The 27,962-nt window shown below is 34.9% G+C and overlaps 1 protein-coding gene across 1 annotated transcript; it reads left to right on the forward strand.

The window, feature by feature from the left end:
* Positions 1-95: 95 nt before the first annotated feature.
* On the forward strand, positions 96-27,889 carry uso1 (USO1 vesicle transport factor). The gene is made up of 26 exons (XM_042717566.1): positions 96-348; positions 748-834; positions 3,389-3,453; positions 3,545-3,621; positions 3,873-3,884; positions 6,567-6,667; positions 6,776-6,878; positions 8,897-8,952; positions 9,049-9,169; positions 9,266-9,444; positions 10,020-10,160; positions 11,045-11,133; positions 11,219-11,333; positions 12,520-12,540; positions 12,634-12,650; positions 17,794-18,034; positions 20,721-20,839; positions 21,593-21,774; positions 23,073-23,194; positions 23,967-24,105; positions 24,202-24,365; positions 24,774-24,833; positions 24,956-25,054; positions 26,359-26,454; positions 26,591-26,806; positions 26,924-27,889. The coding sequence occupies exons 1-26, from the start codon at positions 283-285 to the stop codon at positions 27,005-27,007; spliced, it is 2,772 nt and encodes a 923-aa protein (XP_042573500.1). The 5' UTR covers positions 96-282; the 3' UTR covers positions 27,008-27,889.
* The last annotated feature ends 73 nt before the right edge of the window (positions 27,890-27,962 follow it).

Raw genomic sequence — 27,962 nt, forward strand, 5'->3', positions numbered from 1 at the left:
TTATAGAATATAGTTGCCCACCATGGTGTTTATGTGTCACTGTCTCTTTAAAAGGCGGTCATTGACGCTGTGTTCAGCCACGTATCGCCACGTCTCTGCGCATGCGTGTCCGAGTCAGTTCCGGGCTGGGTGCTCTTGTGTTGAGAGATCAACATCAGGCAGCTGTTGTTTTTAATGACATTTACTGTCTGCCTGTCCTGGAAATTCTTTTTACTTTAACAGACGTTTAATCTGTCTCAACATCGACGTTTAAAATACTAGCTAAAGCGGACACATAGCAGGATGAATTACATCTGGGAAGTAGTGGGAAGGCATCCAACAGGCCAACAGCCGACTGGAGCAGAAACAGTGAGTTTATTTACTGCATAAACAAATAAACGTGTGAGCAAATAAAAATTAATGCAGTTCATAAACAACTGAAAGCACCTGCTTATCGATTCAATGACAAAGATTACATAAGGCTAAACAGATCAGCAATTGTGTGTGTAAATGCGAAAGCTTATGAATCAGGATTTCAAAACGTTTCCAAATGACACTTCCAAATCAGGCAGTGTTTATGTCTATGCTACCTTGATGTAAAGTAACTTTGAATCACATATGTTAAATTAGACTGTATTTTTGCTGTTTGGTGTGTTAATTAATAAATATATACAGTTTTTTATGTATGGATAATTTGACTTCACCTTATGCCATGCAATGACAAGGGATTCACAGACTGTTCTTGTGTGTTTGTCTGTTCATTGTCAGATCCAAAAATTGTGTGACCGAGTGGCTTCATCCACCTTGTTGGAGGATCGAAGAGATGCTGTCCGTGCCCTCAAATCTCTTTCCAAGGTGACCAGCAATTGATGCTTTTCATTTTGATGTTAGTAATTGAGGTAATATGGTTGTTGAACCCATAGTTTGGGTAAAAGTTTTAGAAAAGTAGTAAATTAAATACTTTGAAACAGCAAAGTTGCATTAAGAATTGTCCAATAAATGCTGTAATTTTGAACTTTGTATTCATCAAAGACCCCTGATAAAATATATCATGGTTTCAACAAAAATATTAGGCAGCAAATCTGTTTTCAATACTGATAATTAGAAGAAATGTTTATTGAGCAGCAAATCAGAATACTAAAATGTAATCTGAAGGATCATGTGGCACAGTGGTCAAAATGGTCATTTTAAATTGTAATAATGTTTTAATTTAATTATGTATTTAGTCAGTTAGAGGTCTGGACCAGTGTTGGGTGTAACTTGTTACGAAGTAATTAGTTACTGTAATTTAATTACTTTTGCCTTGAAAAAGTAAAGTAAGTATTTTTTCTGTAATTTAATTACAGATGCTTCTTATGTAATTGAACTTAATACTGTTTATAGGCTGTAGAACATTTATATACAATACAATAGTGGATTTAACATCAAAATTTAAAGTCTAACCTTAAAATGCATGTTTTTTTGTGCCCTTCTCACTTTAAATACTTTGGTGAGTTAATAAGAATATTGGTAACACAGTTGGTAACTAGTTGGTAATTAGTATGAATATTACTGGGATATTGGCTTATTGGTTTATTATTACTTATTATTACTTAAAAAGCACACATTAATGTCTTGTTCTGTAAGACCTTATTCTAAATCCTTAATCCTACCCAATTCTTAAACTTAAAAATTACTTTACTAAGTATTAATAAGCAGTAATTAGGAGTATATTGTAGAGGTCTACCAATTGATTGGCCGGCCGATTAATCAGGCTGATTTTGGGCATTTTTTTTACTTAATCGGCATCGGTCAATTGTGCTGCAAATGCTGTACCGGAGAATCTCTCACACTCTCTGAACTCACTCTTCCTCCCAATGTGCATACTATCCACCCTCTCTGCCCTAAATAGTATTGAAAATTACTAATATCACGTAGAATTTAGGATGGATAGTAAGCACATTGGGACGCAGGCACACTCTGCAGTCACTCACAGCTTCAGCTAACTATGACAAAACTTCTGGGCTGACTAAACCGTGCACATTATCTTTCCTCATGAAATGTGTCTGTGGGTCTGACAATAGCCTTCACGATGTCATTGCTCGTGGCCAGTGCACTCTTAAGCAGTTATGAACAGCAGGCTGTGTAATATGTGTGAAACTGGCCAATCGACTTATAGCAGTGCCCAGTGTTTCCCATACATTGAGTTATTTGTGGTGGCTCGTCACAATATCAAAACTGACCGTCACACATAGATTTTCCAAAAGTCTGATACTTTGTTAAATAAACAGAGCACTGCACGTTTCAAAATCAAAATGCAGTGCGGGTGTTTTATATGAATGTATCTTTGAAAAAGATATATCTCCCGCTCCAGCAGTGCCTCCTGCTGGCAGAGAAGGAATTTGCATTTGCAAGTTTGTGGGAAACAGTCACTTTAAGACAAATCATGTCACTTGGCAACCATCTTTGAAACGCTTCTCGGGCATGCAAGTGCAGCTCCTATCTCTTTGAATGGGGAAACATCAAATTCGCTAAATCCTTTCACTAAGCTTACGATTAAATTTCATATTTGTAAACACCAATGAAATCTGAGAACAACTGTATCATAAATGTTGTTTGTTTTGCTCAAATAGCGTTAAAAAAGCTTATTTTTCAGGCTAGATCAGCCAGTGCGCATGTGAGAGAAAAAGAAATCGGCCAAACATATCGGCCAAAAAAATCGGCATCATCGGCCATCGGCTGCCCTGATTTCTAAATGTTGGCATTGGCCAGAAAAAAAAAACAAAAAAAAAAACATATCAGATGACCGCTAGTATATTGAGGCAAAAAAATCAGTTAATAGTTAGTTAATAGTGAGAACTGGACCCTAATCTAAAGTGAATAATTTATGTAGTTATCTATTATTTATTTGATAGAATTAAAAGAACGTTTTCATATCTATCCTTATATCATTAAATTGTTGATATAGGATTTAAAAAGTAATTAGTAATTAGTAGTAATTAAATACTTTTTGTGTAGAGTAATTTGTACAGTAATCTAATTACACTGTTGAAGATGTAATTAGTAATTAGTAACTAGTAACTAATTACTTTTTAGAGTAACTTACCCAACACTGGTCAGGACCATAGTTAACTGTTTTATAAGTCTATATACATTGGGCACTACTCATAATGCATTGGTGATATTACAGTAAATGGAATATCAAAGTAGAAGGAATGACTACAGTACATGCTGCGTAAATCTCACAGAATGATTTATATTTCACAAACATGCCTTAAAGGCAATGTTAGATTTTTATTTTTATTTATTTATTTTGCCATAAGATGTATCCTCCTAAACCTCTAAAACACTTTTGTCTCAGAAAAGAAATTTCTGTATTGACAGAAATATATACATAAGAACATGTGTCAAGTAAATTTATTGATTACAGAAATACCGAATGGAGGTTGGCACAATGGCTATGGACCATTTGGTTCGTATACTGCAGACTGACCGGTATGTTTCAAACTTTGGTTAAAAATATAAGATTCATTGTAAAGACATTTGCCTCATAGTATAACTTGTCTTTGGTGATTATTTGAAACAGGGCAGACACTGAAACCCTAGGTTATGCTTTGGACACGTTGTACAACATTATTTGCAGTGATGAAGAGGAGGAACCAGGTATGTTATATTCTTTATTTTGTCTGGTTGGGATTTTAATTGATTTGTTTCAATGTCCATAAAGCATCTTGGCCTAATTCAAGTCTTATTCTTTGATTCCAAATGAATTGTTTTCCTTTAAATTGTTCTTGCAGTCCATAAACCTTGTTTCAGTCTGTTACTGGTCTCGCTCTTGCAGTTTATGTTTGATGAGCAGGGAAATATTGTATATCTGATCGTCCTCCTTTTTCTTTCCATGTTTAATCCACCAGATGATTCTGAAGGTAAAGCACTTTTTTGTGCATGATGCTGTCTAACCACAAGCCCATCCATGCTTTGAAATCCCTGTAGAAAACCTCCATTATGCATTTGATACTCAAATTTCACAATTAGCCATTTTACATATAACAGTGTAATGGTTTCTGGATCTAACAGACGATCAGTTAAACTGAAAACATTCTCAAGTGCTAAAATGTTGTTTAGATGCCTAAATGAAAAGATGTGTAAATTAATGGAAACTCAAATCTAATTCACAACACTTCCAGATATTTTTAAACCGGTCATGCAGATTTTGTATTTTTAATAGTAGTTTCTGCTGCTGGTTGGGAGATTAGAAAACGATCCAAAACCTAAAATTTCTTTTGATCAATATATTCATTTAGCTACTTAAAATTTGGTAGCAGACATTTGTTCCTTATGTTCAGCTCAATCAAAGGTTGAGCTACTGCACTGATTAGATGGTTTAGTTGTTAGTGGACTTCCAAGTTAATGATGATTAAATTGTAAGAATAAAATAACATTGTCCACTAATAAACAATTATAATTTATAATAATAATTAGCAATCATTGAATAATAATTGGATTTAGTCTGGTCTCATCTAAATATAGGGAACCATATATTTAGCAATTTTTTAGGTTGTTTACTTTTAATAAAGACCCCAAAATCACATTTCTATTGGAAACAGGAAAGAAAACTGCATTTCTCAAGCTATGTCCTTGTCCTTGCTTTGCCCTAATATCAAAAGCATTTAGTGTTATACAGTCATGGCGAAAAGTTTTGGCAGTGACATCAATTTTGTGTTTTGCAAAGTTTGCTGCTTCAGTATTTGTAGATTATTTTTCCATGTTTCTATGGTATACTGAAATACAATGATAAGCATATCATAAGTTTTAAAGACTTTTATTTGAAAAAATATATAATGAGCCAGTATTTACAGTGTTGACGCTTGTTCTTCATAACCTCTGCAATTCGCTCTGGCATGCTGGATATGAGCTTCTGGGCCAAATCCTGACTGACGGTGATCCATTCTTGCCTTATTAGTTCTCGGAGTTGAACACAATTTGTGGGCTTCTGCTTGTCCACTCGCCTTTTGGGGACTGACCAGAAGTTCTCTATGGGATTGAGATCCGGGGAGTTTCCAGGCCACAGATCCAAAATTTCAATGTTGTGATGTTCTTGGAGCTTCTTTATCACTCTTGCTTTGTGACATGGTGCTCCATCATGCTGGAAAATGCACAGATCATCACCAAGTTGCTAATGGATCATTAAAAGAAGTCATATTGCAGGACGTTTTGATACTATTCTTTATTCATGGCAGTGTTTTTGGGCAGAATTATGAGAGAGCCCACTCCCATGGTTGAAAAGCTACCCCACAAATGGATGGTCTCAAGATGCTTCACTGTTGGCACAACACAGGACTCATGATAGCGTTTACCTTTTCTTCTCCAAACAATCAATTTTCCAGATGTCCCAAACAGTCGGAAGGGAGCTTCATTAGAGAAAATAACTTTGTACCAGTCTTCTGCTATCCAATCTTTGTACTTCCTGCAGAATTTCAGTCTGTCCTTGAAGTTTTTCTTGGAGAGAAGTAGCTTCTTTGCTGCCCTTCTCAACACTAGGCCGTTGTCCAAAAGTCTTGGCCTCACTGTGCGTGCAGACGTTCACACACCAACCTGCTGTCATTCCTGAGCAAGCTCTGCACTGCTGGTGACACGATTCCATTGCTGATTCCTCAGGAGGAGATGGTCCTGGCGCTTGCTTGACACTCTGGTACATCCTGGAGACTTCTTCACTGCAGTTGAAGTTCTTGATGATCCGGTAAATGGTTCTTTTAGGTGCAATATTCTTTGTAGCAATTTCCTTGCATGTGAGCCCATTTTGATGCAAAGCGATGATGGCTGCACGTGTTTCTTTAGAGGTAACTGTTGCTAACAAGAACACAATTATTGGAACACTTCTTCCCTCCTTTTATAGCAATCAGTCTGCTCTTACAAGCTATTTAGTATGATAGTGATTTCATCTGACTAGTACTCATTCACACTTTCACATGTGCTGCTGATATGATTAATCAATTAATGTTAGCTGGTCATTTGTGATTAGGATTAAAAAACAGTGAAATTACTTTTTTTTTTTTTGTGAAAAGTTTTTTTTTTGGCCAGTGAAGCTTTTAGCAATTATATAAAATGCATCTGATCACTCCACACAATAATAATAATAGAAACAATGTGAATGAACACCACAACAGCTTAAGCAGCAAACTTTGCAAAACAAAAATTATGTCACTGCCAAAACTTTTGGCCACAACTGTACATGTTCCTTTGTGTGAAAGAGGTTAAGCTTTAACTGGTGTGTGGTTTTGTTTATTTATTTAATTTTTTCCAGTTTACTAACCTGTGGGTTGATGTGCTTTTTTTTTCTATCTCTCTTTGTATTAATATACGTCTTGTCAGCAGACATGTTCCACTGCTCTGAAGACTTGATGATAACATATGTACTGAAAACAATTTTGTTTGATCATATTTAGCAGCACACTGCTTCTCCTTTTCGCTTGTATTAGTTTTCATATTTTTTCATATCTGCTTCCTCTCTTTTTGTTTTCCTCCCTACATTTTTAAGTCTTAAAGTTATCAAAGAAAAGTAAAAATGGCAAAGAATAAGTTTCTCTGCCTCTCATTTTCTCTTTTAGAGGAGAACCAGCAAAAGCAGGAAGATGATTTGGGAGCTCAGTTCACTGAAAAGTTCATCCAGGAACCAGATAATATCACACTTCTCCTCACACTGTTGGAGGTAAGCTAGAACTATATTTCATCTGCTAACTATACTTTTGTTGTCTTGTTGCTTTCCATGTTTCTCTAACATATTCCTGATGTTGTTTGACTGTTTTACCTGCGGAAGGAGTTTGACTTCCATGTCCGCTGGCCAGGTGTTAAGCTCTTAACTGCACTTTTGAAGAGCCAGTGTGCTCCGGTCCAAGGCATCATCCTGGTCAGCCCAATGGGTTAGTCCAAAAATTTCCTTTTCTCTTGTAATTAGGAAAGCATCATTGCAAAATGAATGTCTGAGATTGTTTAGAAGTATTTGCTGGTCCCAGTGGCCTGGTTTTGTTTGAAAGCACTGAGAATACAAATTTACATGCAAATTTATTGTGATAGAACACAATTTCTTCTTGAAAGAAATTTTCAAATAATAAATGACTTATGTGCAGTGAATATTTGATCACATTTCATATACAATGTATATAAAATACATTACCGTCTCAACGTTTGTCAGTATATTTTATTTTTATTTAGTGTCAGTAAATACAATATTGTGTGTGTGTGTGTGTATATATATATTATTTTATACATTTATTTAGCCAATTTAATGTGCTTTATAACTCTGAATATAAACCAGCTGAGATATCTACAAAATGAAGTGCTGTTAGTGTTTACTGTGCTGTATATGACAGACAAACCAATGTGATCCAATATACTACCACAATGAAGAATGATATCCCACCTATTCTCATTAAAAAAAATCAAACTGGACTTGCTTGTAAATAGAAAACACAAGAAACAAAACAAAAAGCAGGGCACCACATAATAGGGTGCATGAATGCAGTGGCAAGTCAGGATTCAGAAGCCAATGGTGCTGGTGCTGTTCACATAAGTTTCACATGTTTATGTTGGCACCCTGAAAATGAGTACTTAGAGATAATTCACCCAAAAAAGAATAACTTTGTCTTTATTTATTCACTCTTCACTGACTTTATTTCTGAATACGTTGGTCTCTGCTGTCTTTAATTTTTGGGTGAACTAACCATTAAAAAAAAAAAAAAAAAAAACATCTTGCTTGCAATTTCCAATATATACTTAAAACGAACAATGCGACAACTCCAGCACCCTTTTGTTCAGTTAATACTTGAATAAATGCCACTCCCAAAAATGTAAGCAGCCACAAAAGCTGTTTATATGTGGCATGAGGTGACTATAGGTTTAGTGGTTAAAGACTAATATCAATGACTATAGAAATACAAAGACGGTTCACTCCTGTACTTATGAATAGGAGAAAGTGCAACGCACAATGTGGCGGAATAGTCCCACCTACTAAATGAAAGAGCCAATTGTTGATTGGTAAAGTCATTGGGTCACTGCAGGGGCCGTAAGAATCTCCGGTTCACATAGTAACCTGAGGCTGGACCAGCTGATGCACATTCACATTCATAGGCTCGTTGGAACTATGCATGCCCATTGGCTGGTCTAGCCTGAAAAAAATAAGCTTTTTCATCTCAGATTTTGTTGCTGATTTGAAATATGTAATTTAATCATGAGTTCAGTGAGCCGTTTTGAGATTCCAGGATTCCCCCATTCATTTAGATAGGACTTGGTCTTGTTTGAGCTGCCTGGAGGCATTGCAAATATGGTGGCCCAGTGAACAGACTTTCCTTGAAAGGTACATATGCAAGGATGTACAAAATTGATAGTAAAGACATTGTTACAAAACAACAATGAAAACTGTTATTTTAAAACTTTCTTTTCTTCAAAGAATCCTGAAAAAAAAAAGAATTGAAAAAATGTTTCTTGAGCAACAAATCAACATATTAGATTGGTTTCTGAAGGATCATGTGACACTGAAGACTGGTGTAATGGCTGTTGAAAATTCAGCTTTGTCATCAAAGAAAAAATTTGATTTTAAAATATATTAAAATGGAAAACAGTATTTTATTTAATAACATTTCATAATATTATTGATTTACCTGTTTTTGATCAAATGATTGCAGCCTTGGTGAACATTTTTCAACAACATTTAAAAACAATGTATAGACCCACTGGGTCAGTTGGGATATTCACGACCCATTGCTTTGGCCACTTGAAATTTGGAGGATAAATATTTTCAGTCTTACGTGAACTGTATTTCTATTCCTCACACCCTTATTTTCATTTTTTCATTTTACTCTCACAGTATCATTATTTAAAGTTGTATGAATCCCTTTTAGGTATCTGGTTTCTAATGTTGTTGTGTTTTCACACTTCATAGGAGTGTCCAGATTAATGGATCTACTTGCTGATTCCAGAGAAGTTATCCGTAATGATGTAAGTGTTATTATGCTACATTAACATGAATGTTCATAGAGGAAGTGTTTTTTTTTTTTTAAGTTAAATTAAACCATTTTACTTTTTTCCCCCTTAGGTCTCCTGCTGCTGCAGCAGCTAACCAAAGGCAATACTGCGATTCAGAAGATTGTGGCTTTTGAAAATGCATTTGAGAGACTTCTTGAAATTATCACAGAGGAGGGTTCAAGTGACGGAGGTATACAGTTAACAGACACTTTTCATTTTAATAGAAAATGAATTTCCACCCTGATTTGCCACAGATTGTTCATTAATCTACATCTTCACCTCACAGGTATTGTGGTGGAAGACTGTCTCTTATTGTTGCTCAACCTTCTGAAGAACAATAGCTCCAACCAGAATTTTTTTAAAGAAGGCTCCTATATCCAGAAGATGAAGTCGTGGTTTGAGGTGGGGGATGATAACTCTGGCTGGTCGGCGCAGAAGGTCACCAACCTCCATCTAATGCTACAGGTCTGATATGAAGAATCCATTTAATATGTTGTGCTTGGTATTACAATGCTTTTAGTTACAATAAGATTTATTGTGGAATTAAAATTTACTGTGAATTTATTTTTTATTTAAAGATAACTTGAAAAGTTCTAGTTATCATAATAATAATAATAATAATAATAAATTTTTTTATTATTTATTAGTGTTTTTATTTTTGATTATATTGATGATCCTGCAATATTACCCACCTTATTTTTAATATAAGAGTAGGCATGGCTATTGGTAATTTGAATGTACGATTGATCCGGTGTCATTTGCTTGCTATAAAAGCAGTCTGTTATGCTTATTTATATTGCAACCTGTTAGCCTATTTGTCATCATATTATTTTAATTCATTAGCATAATCATAAATGCAATGTTTTTCAAACACAAAATAGCTAAACCGTTTACTGCACTTTGTTGTTCTTCTAGTTATTTACCTATACCAGCTAATGATTCTTTCATATTAAAAAAAAAGAAAAAAGCAACAAGTCAGTGAGCATTGTTTTGTTATGTGAAGATGAGTTAAAATTTCTAATTGTGTTTTGTCTCTGTAGCTGGTACGAGTGATGGTTTCTCCAGTGAACTCTCCAGGGGCCACAGCCAGCTGTCAGAAGGCCATGTTCCAGTGTGATCTCCTCCAGCAGCTCTGCACCATCCTCATGGCCACAGGTGTTCCTGCAGACATCCTCACAGAGGTCAGTTTGCTGTCAGAACCTTATTTTCAAAGTTTACAGTGCTTCAGATTATTGCTGCGCTTCTATTGATATCAATAGGAATAGTGCACTGAAAATACAGATAGAGAGAGAGACTCTCAAGCGCTTAGTCAGAGTGTAGTATAGGTGAGCGAAATCTAACAGTGGACATTATTTGGTCACCTACTACAATATTTAGTCACATGTAGAGAGTTTTGAACAGTACTTGCGATTTAACTGCCCAAATCCATTCTGATGAATCAGTTTTAATCTTAAAGGATTAGTTCACTTCCAGAATAAAAATGTCCTGGTTTTTGTCATTCAGTGTGCAGTAGTGTATAAATGTGGGTGTGCGGACTCCAGTAATATTTCCTGCATCGCCTATGTTCTCTCATGCACCTCATGAGTTCATATCTGCTGTGAGATGACATGAGCCAAAACTGTCTACTCTTATTATGTCACTTGACATCATGCTGTCATCACTTGTGTCATTACTATAGCAACCAGTGTACATGCGTCAGATAGTAAAACCACTGTTCAAAGAAATGGATCCCTATTAAGAACTTACGAAGTAAGGGGTCATTCACACAGTACACAGTAGTGGAATGAAAAAAGAATGCAGTGTCTCAGTGTAACTAATTTCAACTTGACAGCTTTCCAAAAATGCAGTCCTCATGTGCGAGATACTGAAAATGATGTGAGATGTTAGCAAAACTGTCAAAAACATTACCCCTAACTGTGCAGCATTCAGTTAAAAAAGTTCAGTATTTCACCATGTACACAAAGCTGCCGTTTGTTATTTCTTTATAACTGTATCAAATATCATTGTACCAGTGATGTACCAACTGAAAGGTTTCAAGTATTTTATGTTTGTTTTTCTTGTGCAGACCATCAATACTGTGTCAGAAGTCATACGTGGCTCTGAAGTGAATCAGGACTACTTTGCATCAGTTAACGCACCATCCAATCCACCAAGGTCTGGTTTGTCCTTAGCACTTTATTGAAACAGTAACCAAAAAAGGAAGAGTTGGTAATATGAACATATTGGCTGTTTCCTCCAGGCCTGCGATTGTGGTTCTTCTAATGTCAATGGTGAACGAGAGACAGCCGTTTGTTCTGCGCTGTGCTGTACTTTATTGCTTCCAATGCTCTGTTGTTTTTCACTTTATCTCTCAGGTCTACTTTTTTTAACTAATGTTTGTCAGTTCAAGAGGAAGAATAAAAATTGTTAAAGAAACAAATTTGAACCATAATATTTTTAAATATGCACCATTTGTCTTATTTGTATGCATAATGTTGCAAACACACAAAAAATGCCTTCCTGTCTCGTCACATTCATTTTAAAGAATTACATGAATCACATAAATGACAGCATGTATATTTGACAGAAAGGTTGAGCAGTTTCTTTTGTAAATCAATTAGATAATAAATGTGACTCTAGAGTCTAGATCAAAACACCAGTCATAAGTAGCATGGGCATATTTGGAACAATAGCCAACAATACACTGTATGGGTCAAAATTATCGATTTTTCTTTTATGCCAAAAATCATTAGGATATTAAGTAAAGATTAAAGGGTTAAAGTAGCCCCCAAAGTATATCAAAACTCAAAATATGTCATTTCCATACATATTTTACAGACACCGTTATGCAGATTAATCATAAACACAACTACGAAACTTCCTACCAGTGGCCATCTACCATAACATCTGCCACAGTTTTATCATAGGTAGAATGCAAAATGTTTCAATACAAGCATTTCTGTCAGTTATAATTTATGCAATATTTCAAACCTGTAACCCACGGGAGAAAATCAACCCGCCGCTTCAGAAATTTGGAATTGGCAACCCTGCATCCAACACGAGCTGCATCCAAAGTGATTTAAATACTTTGCATATTGATGCACAAGAATGATATGCAATATTAGAAGGTTTGTGGGAGCAGGTAATGGTCAGAAATTCAGCTGGAGAGGGATTAAGAAAACAGTCTGGGGCAGGGCTCTAATACAAAAACGCACACAATGAATGGCGACTGAAAAAAAAAGCAGAATCCCGGACATTTTGGGAAATTTAGAAATCCTGGCCGAATGCAATTTTTTAGGTCCAAAAGAAGGACATGTCCAGGGAAAAGAGGGCATTTGGTCACCCTCTCTTAATTTCTATTGTGGTTATGGCCCTGGCTAGAACAGTAACAAACCAGTATTAACAAGCTTGGACCATCAAGTTCATACTGGTCTAAGCTGTTTTTTCAACAGGTGTGTGGAGCAGGTGTCCCAAATTTTGGAAACACTGTGAACTCCTATGGGAATGGTACCTTGTGGTTGTCACTAAATTTCAAAATGAAATGTGCTGTGGTTTTTGCAGGGTGATAAGCTCAACCGGAGGGTGAGTATTTTAGTGTGGACAGTTTAATGTGATGGTGTGGCTTGGCCTCATTTTCCACATTGGGGGTTCATTAGGTGTTTTGTGTTCTTTCAGTTTGCTGTTTCTGCCATGTTTGTTGTGTCCCCTTACTGACCCTGGCAGCCCTGGCTTTGACCATTTGATTTTCAACTGCTGACAGCATGCTCTGGTCTTTCGGGCTTGTTCTGGAAGATACAGATGTTTCGGACTAGGGATATGCCGGTATCAAATGTTCATGTTGTGATTAATTGCTAATGCAATTATCAGGATATACGGTATTATCACAATGTTGAAATTTAGTTGGAAAAAACTGATAATACAGTATAAAAGGTTTAATAACTTTTTTCTTCGAACAAAAATAACTGAACATTTAAAAACAAAGCAATACACAAAAAATGTATAGTTAAAAATTTTACACAGATTAAAGTGCAAAAGAATTATTAAGACCAATAGGTATCATTTTACAATAAGATCTCATTAGTTAACCTTAGTTAATGCATTAACATTTAATAGCTATGAGCAAATGCTACAGAAGTTATTAATAATTATTTAAAAAAATACAACTCTTAGTTCATGATAACTCAATAAATAACATCACAGTTGCAACTTTAGATATTAACTATAAAAGAATCAAAGAATAAAGAATCAAAACACTTTCAAACAATATTTAGGACATGTTGTAGTCTAGAATAAAATAAATAGCAATTAAGTCTAAATATTTGGCGCTGTGGTGAACACCATAGCGAATGCACAAATCTGAATGGCTATTTAAATAATTTAAATATGTTTTAGAAGGTAGCGCAGCTGCTTTGTTACTGTGGTTTCCGGGGTAACAGCTGCATTATGTTTAGCGCCTTCTGCTGTCAGAGTGAATGTGTGCCTTTATCCAGAGCGTCTCTCACGTGCTTCACAATTTGCTTCTCATCCGTGCTTGTTTACATCAGCGTGCACACGCATCTGTTACGCAGCATACAGCGGTGTTGTGCATTGTGACCAGTTGATCGGAAACTATTATTACAGTTTTTCTCAGTCACTTTGGTGCATTTCTCAAATCAGAAATGAAATTCTCAAAACTACTTGTACAACCTCCACATCATCTAGTCATTTATACACATCATAAAACCAGTTTCTCATTCTTTTGAACAAGTTGCGATTGCTTTTGTACATTCATGCAGTTGATTATGCACATTTATCTGCAGTTTCCTACATTATCAGTTGCTAATGTCATGTTACTCAAAATGTATTATATAGTTTTCTGTGCAATAGTCTTACCCCTCACAACATCTAGTCGTTAGTTCATCGTATAAGTCACTGAATGCAAAAAGGTTCATCTAGTTGTCATAAACTGCCAAGCACATTTTTTTTTACACATTATTATTAGACTTTTTGTAAATTTGGCATGAATTGTGCAAGTTAATCTTGACTAATGAAGAGAATGTAGATAAGCCAATGATAAACCATTTCTCTGAAATAGCTCAAAGGTTCATCTCATGACTCTTCAGTTGGAAAGCATACACTGTATAGACAGACACAAGAGTTACACAGTGGACTTATCTTTTTAATTTTCATCTTTGTGCCCATATTTCTTTTTTCCTTCTCTATATCACAATGACATTGTAAAGGTTTTTAGGTTTTTTGTTTGTTTGTTTTTTTTTTTGGTCAGACCACTAGTAAAAGTGTAACTAGGAATTCTATCCAGTCTCTTTCAATCAGTATCCCACATACAGTAATGTGTAAATTTGTACTTTTGAAATGGATATATGGCATACATAAGCATATGGCATAATTTTCAATACAGTAACTTTCATCCAAAATGTTGCCATAGTTTACATCAGAACATCCCTTCAGAGTACACTGTTATATTGACAACATGACTAAGTAATTTGACTGTCTTATCCATACACACAGTGACACAAGGACTTGTCATTTTGATGGCACTGACATGCTCATTGACACAGATATTTATTTTTTGAGAGATGAACTAAGGATTTTGAGTAAGAGACTGGCTTTTGCAGGTAATCCATGGTGTTTTGCTATTTGTACGAGTTGTTTTGAGAAATGCACTTACTGTTTTGCAAATGTCAAGGATGATTCGAGAAATGTACCAAAGCGACTGAGAAAAACTGTAAAATGCATTCAAAATTCGGAATAATTTGTAGTAAATAATTATTCTCTGTATTTTGAAGGGCCCACGATAACAATATTCATGTTCATTATCGTGCTGTATCACATTACCAAATACCGGCACATGCCTATTTCGGACTCAGTCTGTGAAATCTGTACTGTTATTCACCCATTTTCAGGTGTCTGCAAGTCTAATGAGTTGATGACAGCAAATTCTCATTCAAAACAATTTTTTCTGATTGCTTTCTCTGCTGCCCAGTATTTTCCTGTTTTGCTTTTGTGATTGTTTGTGTATATATATACACAAACAAGGGCCTTTCGCACCGCGGGAACTTCTTCATAGTACTAGAACGAATTGTGGAACTACCCACTGGGTACAATGTTAGTACCGGACTGCCTTTTTCGAGAACCAAATTAGCTCCTACTCTGGAGCAGGTTCTAACCAGCACAACTGGTAGTACACGTGACGTAAGTATACATTGATTGGCCAGATGTGTTCGAAAATGCCCTCACCCACTATGATTTAAAACGCAGTGTAAACTACTGTACTACTATTTACATACTGTAAACATTGTGTCAACTTATTTCGCAACTATGATGAACAGCGATAGATGGACGGACGCTGAAGTGCAGGCACTTGTAGCATATGTAGCACTGCCAGTTGTCATTGGACATTCTTAGTCCCCCTTTCCGTTCTTTCAATTGCTTTACGTGTATGTCAACATTCCATGTCCATTATTGTGAAACCCGTGAGACACAACAAAAACACAGCTCCGATCACAGCGTCTTCCATCCTCCTGTTGTTAATGTTCTTTGTTTTCGTTGCTGAATGCCATGCACAAATGACGTCGCTGTCGACCTGCTTACATCACTTTCTAGTACACACTGACGGTGTGAATGCAACCCTTTAAATGGTTCTGTGAAATAGTTCGGGCAAAATCGTCCCAGTACTTTCGTAAAGCGGTGCGAAAGGCCCTTATGTTGATTATTTTGTGTCATTTGTTGAGCAGTTAACTCTCTCCCATCCCTGCATCTGTGTTACTCTTATGTCATGATTTAGAACTGCAGTTTAACACTGAAAAAAGTTTCTTATCACTTAAAATTTCCAGTGTGCTTTTTCTAACCCATAATTCACATAAGCTCACACTTACAGATGCTGTTTCTTTGAAAAATTGTTGAAAAGTTGAAGGATATTTTGAACAATATAACCTACTATATAGTTTTTGAATGGAAATGTACATGCTTCATTTCAAACTCGAAATTATTGCATACCATTCAAAAGTTTCAGGTCAGTTTTTTTTTTTCCTTTTTTTTTCTTTTGTAAAGAAATATACTTTCAGCAAGGACACATTCAATTGATCAACAGAAGGAGTAAAGAAATATAAAATGTTTGTATGTCAAATAAATACAGTTCTTTTGTAGAAAACATATTACGATTTTGTAGAAAATGTTTCTTAAACAAATCAGCTTATTATAGTGATTTCTGAAGTATCGTGTAGACTTTTTAAATTACATTTTACATATATTGAAACGGAAATAGTTCTTTTAGATTCTAATAATATTTCGCAATATTTTTGTATATTTTTTACTGTATTAGTGATCAAATAAATGCAGCCTTGCTGAGCATAAGCAAAGACTATAGAATACCCAAGACGTGTCACTTGTATAGTTTTGAGTGGGGAAAAATGCAGCGCTCAATATGGCCCCTCTATCGAACGAAGCCCCTCCTTCTGAGCAAAAGAGCCAATTGCTAATTGGTAAAGTAAGCATGTCACTGCAGCTGCTGTTAGAAGTCCTGGTCACTACAGAAACAGTCAACGCTCTGAGACATGCGCTTAGGACTGCGCATGCGCACTGGCTGATCTAGCCTGAAAAATAAGCTTTTTATAACACCATTTGAGCAAAGTTGGTCAGAGTTTGTTTTTTACCCGACTGAACATGTTTAGTCAGCATTTGTTGGTGTCTGTTGGGGCAGTGTGAACATGAAAGTTATTTTACATAAAATTCTAAAGCCAACAGTCAACATGTTTGTTGGTGTTTGTCTGTGTGGTGCGAATTGACCTAAAGTGAGTTACACTGAAATATGCAGTGAGGTGTAGTGTGTATGAATATCTGGATGATGTAGTTCTTCAACTAAAAATACAAAGTCAAATTTTAAATCCTTTTTACACTCAAGTCACAAGTTTCTTTAAGAAGAGGAGAGGCTAAACATTCAATTGACACATAATTTTCGGCAACTGAAAAACGTTGAATGCTTCCATTTACTAAAAATGTTGAGTGTTCCATTTGAGTTACACAACCCTTCTAAAATTCATAAAGTAGATGGTAGCATTATAATAGTGTATTAATGCATCATTTGGGCTGCAACTCTTGTCTTTTCTGTAGAGGCTGTGTTTCAGTTTGAGACACTCCAGATTTTGTGTTTGTGTTCCGAGTATCTCAGTGGACTTGAGATTGTGTTTGATGTTTCCTTCTCCTGTTTTTTCTAACGACTTATACATATTTTACACATTAATGTTTTATTAATGGGAAGTCATAGACCTAATCTAATTTTGTTAAGATTATCCTGATGGCATTTTAACCTAATTAATTAAAGTTTGTGTGTGTGTGTGGTAGATAGTACAGAAAAGTCTTTAACCTTCTCCTTTGACTTTTAAATAAAACACATCTGTTATTCACAGTTACTAATTGCAGATATGCTGTGATAGAACATAGATTGGGTTTTTGGTAACTTAAAATCGAAATGGCACACACACTCAGTTCTCTCTGACTGCTTTTGTTTAGTTTAAGCTCATAGATGTTGAATATAATTTGGCCCTCTAACAGCAAGCATTTTTCATTTTGTAATTCGCATTTTTTATTATCTGTAAATTAATTTATTTTGTTGAATATTTTTTTGTAAAATCAACTGCAAAACAGGTCAAAGTCAAGGGTAAGATGGGCTCCAACTGCTCGGCACATTTCTAACTCAAAAAAGCAACCCTCTGCAATCTTGCTGTTTATTGTATTTCTACAGAAATGAGCAAATATGATTTGGAGGACCTTGGAAATATAGTCTAAAATGAGTTTCATTAAAAATGACATGTACAATGTACTGTGACTTTCTTGCAGTAGTTTCTTACTAACTTATTTGCTCATTTCTCAGATGTTGAAGATGTGCGTATCTCAATATAAATGTGTATGGCAGTATGAGTGTGTGATTAAGACCTTTATAATTGTGTGTTTTTGTTTCTGTGTACAGGGCAGTAGGGTGCAGACGAAGGTCGGCCTCCTCATGTTGCTCTGCACCTGGATCAGCAACTGTCCAATAGCTGTCATGCACTTCCTGCACAATCAAGACAATGTTCCCTTTGTATCCTTCTATCCACGCGTAAACAAACACACACACACACACACACACACACTATGGCAAGCCGTTGTAACATTTAATCTATTAACTGCACTAGTATCTAATTTAACGTTACTAGTACTTATTTTTTAGATACAAGTATCTTTTCCATTAAGTACTAGTACTTATTCATTAACGACTATTGCTTATTTTTTAGGTACTAGTGCTTATTCTTTAGCTACTAGTGTCTTTTGTAAAGTTACTAGTACTTATTCATTAAATACTGGTGCTTATTTATTACGTACTAGTACTTATTCATTAGATACTAGTACTTATTTATAAGGTACTAGTATTTATTCATTAGATACTAGTACTTACTGATTAAATACTAGTACTTATTAATTAGATACTAGTACTTATTTTTCAGATACTCGTATTTATTCATTAGATACTAGTTCTTATTCATTAGACACTAGTACTTAATCCAATAGTGACTAGTAACTTTTATATTGTTACTATTAACAAATAGTTATTCTTTAGGTACTAGTATGCATTTTTTAGATACTAGTACTCATTCATCAGATACTAGTACCTATTAAATAGACACTAGTACTTATTCATTAGATACTAGTACTTGTTCATTAGATACTAGTACTTGTCCATTAGATACTTGTACTTATTTTTTTAGATACTAGTACTTATTTATTAGACACTAGTACTCATTCATTAGATACTAGTACTTATTTAATAGATACTAGTACACATTTATTAGATACTAGTACTTATTCGAAATGTTAATAGTATGATTTTTTATTTTATTAGTAAATTTTTTAATTGAACTCTACTATAGCCATTTGGACTAGTCATAACATAAGACGAGTAAAAAAGCAGATCTGACTAGTAAGATAAGAATAGTTACTAGTAGTTATTACAAAAGATACTAGTGTCTAATAAATAATAACTATCACCTAATGAATAACTACTAGTATCTCTTAAATAAGTACCAGTATCTAATAAATAAGCACCAGTATCTAAAAAATAAGTACTAGTATCTAATGAATGCTTACTAGTAATATTTGAATATATACTAGTCACTATTGCAATAATTACTAGTCAGAAATTAAAAGATGATATCAAAAACAGAATAACTACAACTCTCTGTTCATTTGGAGATATCTTCAACCTCATAAAGAACTAGTGAGAATGTATTTGGAGATATCTTCATTTAAACAGATCAATACATAAACATGAGTACCTCTCCACCGTCCACATAGTCCACATAGTTATACAATACGCAGAATGAATTTGATTGTAAAGTAAGGCTTACTGGCTTTGTATGTTAGCCTAGATATTGCTAATTGGTTACCATGAAAACACAAGGAAAGATTACAAACCTGTTGTCCATAGATATATGACACTATAATGATATGTTTAAGTCCAAATTCACTTCACAACATCCGTTCGAGTCTTTGAAATAACGTATTATTGTAATCTGACATGGTTTCATTAAACAGAATGAGGCAGAAATCATGCCACTTTATATTATTCAACACAGTGATAAAGGCTATATCGATTAGCATTGCAGTTTAAACTTTATTCTCATAAAAATACATGGGATAAAACCATATATTGTCGCAGCCATTGTTTATTTTCATCGTTTCATCAGTAAAACGTTTATCTGCTTGCTATTCAGCTACTAGGCTACATCTACAGCGAAAGCTAAATTCCCTGGAGCTTCATCAGTAATTCTCACTCGTGGAGTTTCTGCGTGAGGGCGCCCTCCGGCGATGAGTATGAATGAAAAATAAATTGTGTACTCATTATTTAGCTCACAAAACCCTAATTTGAGTAAAAATAGCTAAAATAATTACGAACTTAGGTAAACATTTGCAAATTCTTACGTTTTTCTCCAGGCTAAAGAAGTGTGAAGTTTTTTTTTAATTTTTTTTTAATTTTTTTCTTTTTTTGCAGCCAAATTTATTATTATATTTATTTTTAAATACTCAGTTTTGTATATTATAGTGAAATAGTGTTATTACAAAATTAATATTCATTATTTTGTTTAATGTTTTAAAAAGTTACCAGTAACTAAAAAATAACTACTAGTTCATATTTTTCTGAACAAGTGAAGTATAATTAAGTACTAGTCACTATTGGAATAAGTACTAGTATCCAATGAAAACATACTAGTATCTAATGATTAAGTACTAGTATCTAATGAATAAGTACTAGTACCTTTACAAAAGACACTAGTACCTAAAAAAAGCACTAGTAGCTAATGAATAAGTACTAGTACTTAATGGAAAAGATACTAGTATCTAAAAAAAGCACTAGTAACGTTAAATTAGATATTAGGGCGGCTTATAGATTAAATGTTAAAACGGCTTGCCATATACACACACACACACACACACACACACATACACACCTGATTTATTAAGCTGATGTACATGTAAACAATGACTAATCTCATTGTACAGTCGTGATAAAGCTTGAATCTTAGTTAATAATTCACAGTGTGACTATGACCAGTTCTGGTTACAGCTAGTTGTTGAATTAAATTTACAATAACCACATTATATCTTTCGCTCTTTGCAAACTAGACTACAACCAGTGTGGACTTGTCTGTGACTTTGATGGCTCATGTCATGAAGTAAAGTTACTTGTTTGTCACAGGCTCTGTGTGTTATCCTTTACTATCCTATTTCAGCTGACGGGTCAAATCTCAGAAAACCTGGGTGAGGATGAGCGACTGGTTCAGGGTCTGTGTGCTCTGTTGTTGGGCATTTGTATCTACTATAATGACAACAGCCTAGAGAATTACACAAAGTATGTTCTTACTTTACCCTTTTTCTATATTTCCACTCATACTTTCTTTTATTCATATTTCATTGTCTTATAACTGGGGCTGTCAGTTGATTTAAAATCTTGTTTAATCTTTTAATTGGTAATTAATGTACATATAATTGAATGTTATTGTGTTAATACATTAACATTACATGAACACAGAACATTTTTAGAAAGAAGAAATGATTCTTCTTATATTGTGTAAAATTGGGTACAAAATTAAGTAATTGGACAAATTGGTGTTAAATATACGCTAAACATCAGAAAAAAAAAATCAGAAGCAGAACTGTTTTCAACATTCATGATCATAACATGTTATTTAAGGACCATATCAGAATATTAGACACTGAAGACTGGAGTAATGGCTGCTGTAAAAAATTTTTAATTTTTTTTGCCAACACAGAAATAAATAATTAAATAAAGCTTTAATTGTGAATATTAGCATTATAATTCACAATATCGTTATTGTGAATTATAATGCTATTACAATATTACTGCTTTTGCTGTATTTGTGATGAAACAATTGCAGCCTTGGTGAGCGTAAGAAATTTCTTTGAAAAACATCAAAAAAAATCTTACCGACCCCAGACTTTTGAATGGAAGTCTATTTAATTAATCTGATAAATTACCATTACCATTTACAGCCCTTATTATAACATTTGCCCCAGTGCCGTCAGTTGTGCCTCCTTCTATCTCTCACTGTTTCACAAAATATTTTAAAATATCTCTCCACAGAGAAAAGCTGAAGCAGTTGATTGAGAAGCGCATAGGAAAAGAAAACTTTGTGGAGAAGCTGGCCTTTATAACCAAACACGAACTGTATTCTCGTGCTGCTCAGAAACCTCAGCCAGCCTTTTCCACCCCAGAACACATGCTGTTTGATCATGAGTTCACCAAACTTGTTAAAGAGTTGGAAGGTCAGTGTTGGAGCCCTAAACACAAACTAATACCTCTTTTCCCTCGTCATTAACATCTGTCAGTGATCCGATCACAAGTGCACTGTGTTAAATCAAGTCTAAATATGATGCAGAACCACTGAAATTCCATTGTTAAGTTTAATTTCTCTGTGAATTATTCCTTTAAGAGGCCAGGGGTACCTATAGCCACCATCACACACAAGTAATAATTGCATTATTACCACTGCCATTTTGTGTTTCGTATTAAAGGGATACTCCACCCCAAAATGAAAATTTTTCAATAATCACTTACCCCCATGTCGTTTCACACCTGTAAAAGCTTTGTTCGTCTTCGGAACACAATTTAAGATATTTTGGATGAAAACCTGGAGGCTTGTGACTATCCCATAGACTGCCAAGTAAATAACAGTGTCAAGGTACAGGAAAGTATGAAAAGCATCGTCTGAGTCATGCCATCAGTGGTTCAACCGTAAAGTTATGAAGTGACAACAACACTTTTTGTATGCTATTGAGATAATAATTGGTGCTTTATTCAACAATTTGTCTCCTCTGCGTTACTCCACATCAGCATATGTCTGCCTGCGTACAGCTCAGATTCGCCAAAATGGCGCTATGCTGATGTGGAGTAACACAAAAGGAGACAAATTGTTGAAAAAAAAATTAATTTTGTTTTATTCACGTACAAAAAGTATTGTCGTCACTTCATAACATTACGGTTGAACCACTGATGGCAGATGGACTATTCTGACGATGCTTTTCATACTTTTCTGGACCCTGACAGTGTATTTTACTTGGCAGTCTATGGGACAGTCACAAGCCTCCCTGTTTTCATCCAAAATATCATAAATTGTGTTCTGAATATGAACAAGGCCTTTATGGGTTTGGAACGACATGGGGGTAAGTGATTAATGACAAAATTTTATTTTTGGGGTGGAGTACCCCTTTAAAGTGTCATGATGTTGTTGTTTTAAGTCCACTCTTCATTCTGTGCTTCATAAAATGTTAATTTTGTTAATATCTTCCATTCAATTCAATTCAAGTTTATTTGTGTAGCGCTTTTCACAATGCAAATCATTGCAAAGAAGCTTTGCAGAAAATGAAAAATTCTACAGTATATTTAGTTATAGCTTATCAGTGGCGACTTTCTCAAGTTGATGTCCATTATAGCAAAGTTGTCTGAGGGTTGGCATCATCTGAGGTCCTCTGTGGGGTTCCATCCAGTCTGAATGAAAATGTGATTACTCATATGACCCTTTTACCTCATCCATAATGTTTTTTCCATTTTCTGTGCTTCAAAGGTATGATAACAAAAGCAGTGCTTAGGTCGAGCGAGGAAGAGAAAAAGGAAGAAGAGGTGAAGAAAACACTAGAACAGCATGACAGCATTGTAACCCAGTACAAAGAGTTGATTAGAGAACAGGTAAAAATAAATCAAACTATATTCCATTGCCACATTTATGTCTGTGCAAGGTTTCAAAGTAGTCCTATTGATATTTTAATGCATGTAGTATATTTAATTATTTTGGGCTGTTCATGAAGCAACAATAATTTGCACACCTCATCAGTCTATTTTATTTGAAAATCATAAGCTCTGTTGAAAAAATCCAGAAAAATTTCCCCGCTAAAAAAATTTTTTTTTATAACAAGTACATGTAGAGAGTCTTGTAAAGAGTAATGTTGCACATAATAGTCTCTCCTTTTTATTAGATGTTATTTATTGAATATTTGATTATTATCTGTACCTATCATAAAACTGAAACGCCAATACACTTAAATTCTAATTATTTTTTATGTTGTGTTCCAGCCAATGCACCTAGAGCAACTTTTGTGAAATGATCCCTTTAAATATGATGTTCAAAAGTGTGTAAATGTGACCAAGAAGAACTGACCAACAGACAGCTATTTTCTATATTTATTTAGAGCTCTGATTTCTACCATAGGTAGCCCTACTGGATCTTAATCCAGAGAAGTGAATCCTTATGTATTTGGCTTAGAATATGGCTAATATGATTATAGTATTATAGGGCTATAATTGTCATAAGGATAACTAAACCTATTCAACTTGTGACTGCAGAAAAGTGGGTTACCCCTGCTTAAACACTGGTTTCTCTTTCCTCTGTAGGTTTTTAGAAGGAAAAATAGGCATATGTTTAAATTACACATTAATTCTCCATTTCTCCGTTTAATTGCAGGATTCTCAAATAAATGAGCTGAAGGAGCAAGTAGCATTGCTGACTTCCCAGAATGAAAAGTTGCAGAACACCACAACACAGCAGTTCTCTCAGATCCAGCAGCACAAGGATCAGTATAACATCCTCAAACTCAAACTAGGTACTGAGCAGATATCAGATATATATCAGTAGTGTTTGCAATACTTTAGTAGAAGTTACTGTTACAACTCTAGGCTGTTGTCATCACATTCTGTAGGTAAAGATAATCAGCAGACAGGTAATCAGGCAGAGGCAGCACATGTGAACGGCCTGCAACCGGAGGAGCTGAGCCAACTCCGAGAACAACTTGAGGAACTGCAAAGACAAAACCAGCTGCTGCAGACACAGCTGACTGAAAAGGACTCTCTAATAACCAGCCTGGTATGAGAGTGTTCAAAAATTCAAAATGAAAATGTATTTTCTATATCTTAGACTTTTACAGCAGCATTTACGATATCATTCAAAAGTTGAGGATCAGTACTGTTGTTGCTGTAAAATAACTTTTCTATTTTAATATATATGCAAATTTTATTTATTTATGCTATGGAAAAGATGAATTTTCTGCAGCCTTTACTCAAATCTTCAGTGTCACATGATCCTTCAGAAATTATTCCAATATACTTATTTGGTGCCCAAGAAACGTTTACTATTACGATGTTGTTTGCTTGATATTTTTGTGGAAACTGCTTAATGTTTTTGTGTGCGATACTTGTGTGAGAAAAATCGTACTCACCCAAAACTTTTGAACAGTAGTGGTATATTTGGAAATATTTGGTTTGTGCCCAACAGAAAGCTGAGGGAGTGCCATCAGCAGAGCGTTCAACTTCAGAGGTCACAGAATTACAAAAGGTAAAATTTCAACCTTTCTCTTTAATACATTTCAAACAAAACACTAATATGATATACAAAACACTTTGAACAGAGTTGAAAATCTTTTTTTATTATTATTTTTTATTTATGTTTGATTGCAGGAGGTGGAGTTGCTGAAAGCACAGCTGCAGAGCCAGACCGCAGAGATCACACAACTGCAGAGTGAAAGACAGGAGCTACTCAGAGGATCCGAGAGCACAGTAAGTGTGTTCCAATAATTGTGCACTCTCAGCTTCAGATAGCATTTCAACAGACCACCTGTATTTCAGTCTAAAGGAGTCATCATGGAGTGGAGGGGAAACACTGTGATTCTATTTTTAAGGATTCAAATCACTACCAAATTATGCAAATTGATTTTCTAAATACTAATTAACAAAATAAAATTGGAAACTGTGAGAACATTGCAGCACCCAGACAATTTAAAGAGGGGACACCTCAGGCCATGAGCAGCAGTCGGGAACAAAGGGATGTGCGATATGTATTATCTACTAACATATCATAAATGTGTCACTCACTTTGCAAAAAACAAGCCTTGAGAGGGCATGGTTTCACTGAGAGGTTTAGCCTGTTAGAATGCCAGTGAAAATACTTTCAAACAAAATCACAGCAGAAACATTGTGCATCTCTGAGCAACACACAGTAGTGTTTTGTTATTGAATGAGTGTGTTTTTAATGAATCATTTGAGTGAGTTATTCAATGACCATTCATAAAGACAGTGACTTGCTTCGTTTCTGAATAAATCATATGCTTTGAACAGATTGTTTTAATTATTCAACGATTCATTAACTCATTTAGACAAGAACTTACCACCATCTACTAATGGTTTTAGTTTCATATTTAAAGTATTATTACATTTTTTAAATACTCTTATTTTGTAAATACATCTAAATGCCACTTCAGAGGCAGCATCTGTGCCACCTCTGCAGTGTCACATTGAATACTATCATCCAGAAATAAAGAGGCAGGACAAAAACATCCTGAAATTTTAAGTAACTTAAGTAACTCCTGACATTTCAATTAAGTATGATGCTGAATTGAAATTCGATTCAAAATGGGGAAACAAATCTCACAGTGAGTCCACCAGAAAAACTAAATAATTTACAAGGTACCTGATCCTACAATACACAAAAACTTTCAAATTGCACTAAATGTTCTGTTTTAAGGTACTTAAAAATGTCATTTATTTCTGTGATGGCGTATCTAAGTTTTTAGCATCATTACTCCAGTCTTCAGTGTCACATGATCCTTCAGAAATCTTTCTAATATGCTGATTTTGTGCTCAAGAAACATTTCTTATTATTAATGTTAAAAACAGATTGTTTTTCAGGATTATCATAGATTTGATGAAAAAGGTTTTTTAATAGAAGTTTATTTGAAATTAAAATATTTTATAACAGTGTAAAGGTCTTTATTGTCCCTTTTGATGCACCCTTGCTTAATAAAAGCGAAATAAATAAATAAATATAAATGACCATTATTAGTTCAGTATTGTCTTTCTTTCAGGCTGCAGCTCCAGGAGGAGACAGTGTCTACACAGAGAAGACTGCAGAGTTAGAGAGCAGGCTCTCTGCTCAGACAGCAGAGACACAAAAGCTCAAGGTGACTTGCCCCTAGAGGAATGGCCGCCTTCCTTTTTTCATCATTCACTCGTTTACTTATTTTTTTATGCTTTTACATTTTACATAATTTCCCATTTAACACTTGCACTTTTTTTCTGTCCTACCCTGTCTTTCAGGGGGAAGTTAAAACTCTTCTGGAGAGTAAGGAATTGATGGAGAAAGAACTTGCTTCAGCCACGAGCACAACTGCCATCATGCAGGCAGAGAAGAGCAAGTTGCAGCAGGAGGTGCAGGAGTCCAAGAAGGAGCAGGACGATCTTCTCATGCTACTTGCTGACCAGGACCAGAAGATTCTGAGCCTGAAACAGAGACTCAAGGACTTGGGAGAGACGGTACATTCCTCACAACAATGCAGAGCATAGTTTCACTGGCTTTGTATTCATCAAATGTGTTTTTGGCTTCTTGCATTTCTTCTTATTCCTGAATCCGATTTGACTTTTCCCCCACAGATTGAAGATGAGGATGATTTGGATTCAAGGGACCAGTTTGATGATGATGATGATGATGATGATGATGAAGAGTGTGATGAATAAAAAAAGTATTGACTTAATAGTGGAAGTGAAAGACTGCTAATATTAACCTGTCACTTACACGCTTAGAGAAAGAGATTGTAAGCCTTGGACCGTAGAGCTTTTCTTCTGATTTTTAGAAGAATCACATATTTCTTTACTTCTTTATAACTGCTTTTTAATTTTTAGAATTTATTTTGCAGTGGACAAAACAATCCAACTAATTGAACCAGACCCATTTCAAGCATTGAATATATTCAGATAATAAATACAGATTAATACTTTCTTTTTGATCAAAATTCCCAGCGCTTATGTTCTGGTAATGTACAGTACAGGATTCTGGAGAGCTGTTTGCACTAATGATGAAAAGGAGAAAATAAAGAAAAGATTTGCTTCTTTGTTATACATAGTGCAAAGCCACAGAGAAAGTTCAGTCTGTATTTCCTTACAGTTTGACAACTTGTGAGTAAGTGTGATGGACTTGATGATGGATGGATGTGTTCTGTAAGACATGCCTTCTCTGCTCAGGTGCAAAGTGAACATCTCATTTAAATTTTGTCCTTTTCCTGTTTTGCATTAGATTGCTGCCTGGTCAAATGGCTGTTGTTGTTGTTGTTGATGCTTTTTTTTCTTTCATCTGTTCCTCCATGTCAGCAGTTTTCAGAATTGTTCATCCATACATTCATATCTACAAATGATCAAACACACTCAACCCACTTTGCATTACATTGTGTTAATACTATCCGTGTGTTCTTCAGTATTACACTCCTGAAGTCCCATTAAATGTCAGGATGCTACATTTTCAGGTTCCTAAAAAACTGGAGAGGTATACTTTGCAAAATTTATTTCAAGCTTTGGTTAATTTATGGATAAACCCGCCTCCTTAGAATAAACTATATAAACTTATCTGTGATGTTTTGGTTTTAAACTGAAGTTTTTAATTCATGTTCTGGATAGGTATTTTGTTCAATGTACAGCT

The sequence above is a fragment of the Cyprinus carpio genome, chromosome B1 (assembly GCF_018340385.1).
Source record: "Cyprinus carpio isolate SPL01 chromosome B1, ASM1834038v1, whole genome shotgun sequence".
NCBI lineage: Eukaryota > Metazoa > Chordata > Actinopteri > Cypriniformes > Cyprinidae > Cyprinus > Cyprinus carpio.

Bases quoted from the DNA above. Each gene is read 5' to 3' on its own strand.
- uso1 (XM_042717566.1), top strand. From the start codon at position 283: ATGAATTACATCTGGGAAGTAGTGGGAAGGCATCCAACAGGCCAACAG. The intron at 3,454-3,544 runs GTATGTTTCAAA...TATTTGAAACAG, and splicing joins CGTATACTGCAGACTGACCG to GGCAGACACTGAAACCCTAG. The intron at 11,134-11,218 runs GTCTGGTTTGTC...TGTTTCCTCCAG, and splicing joins GCACCATCCAATCCACCAAG to GCCTGCGATTGTGGTTCTTC.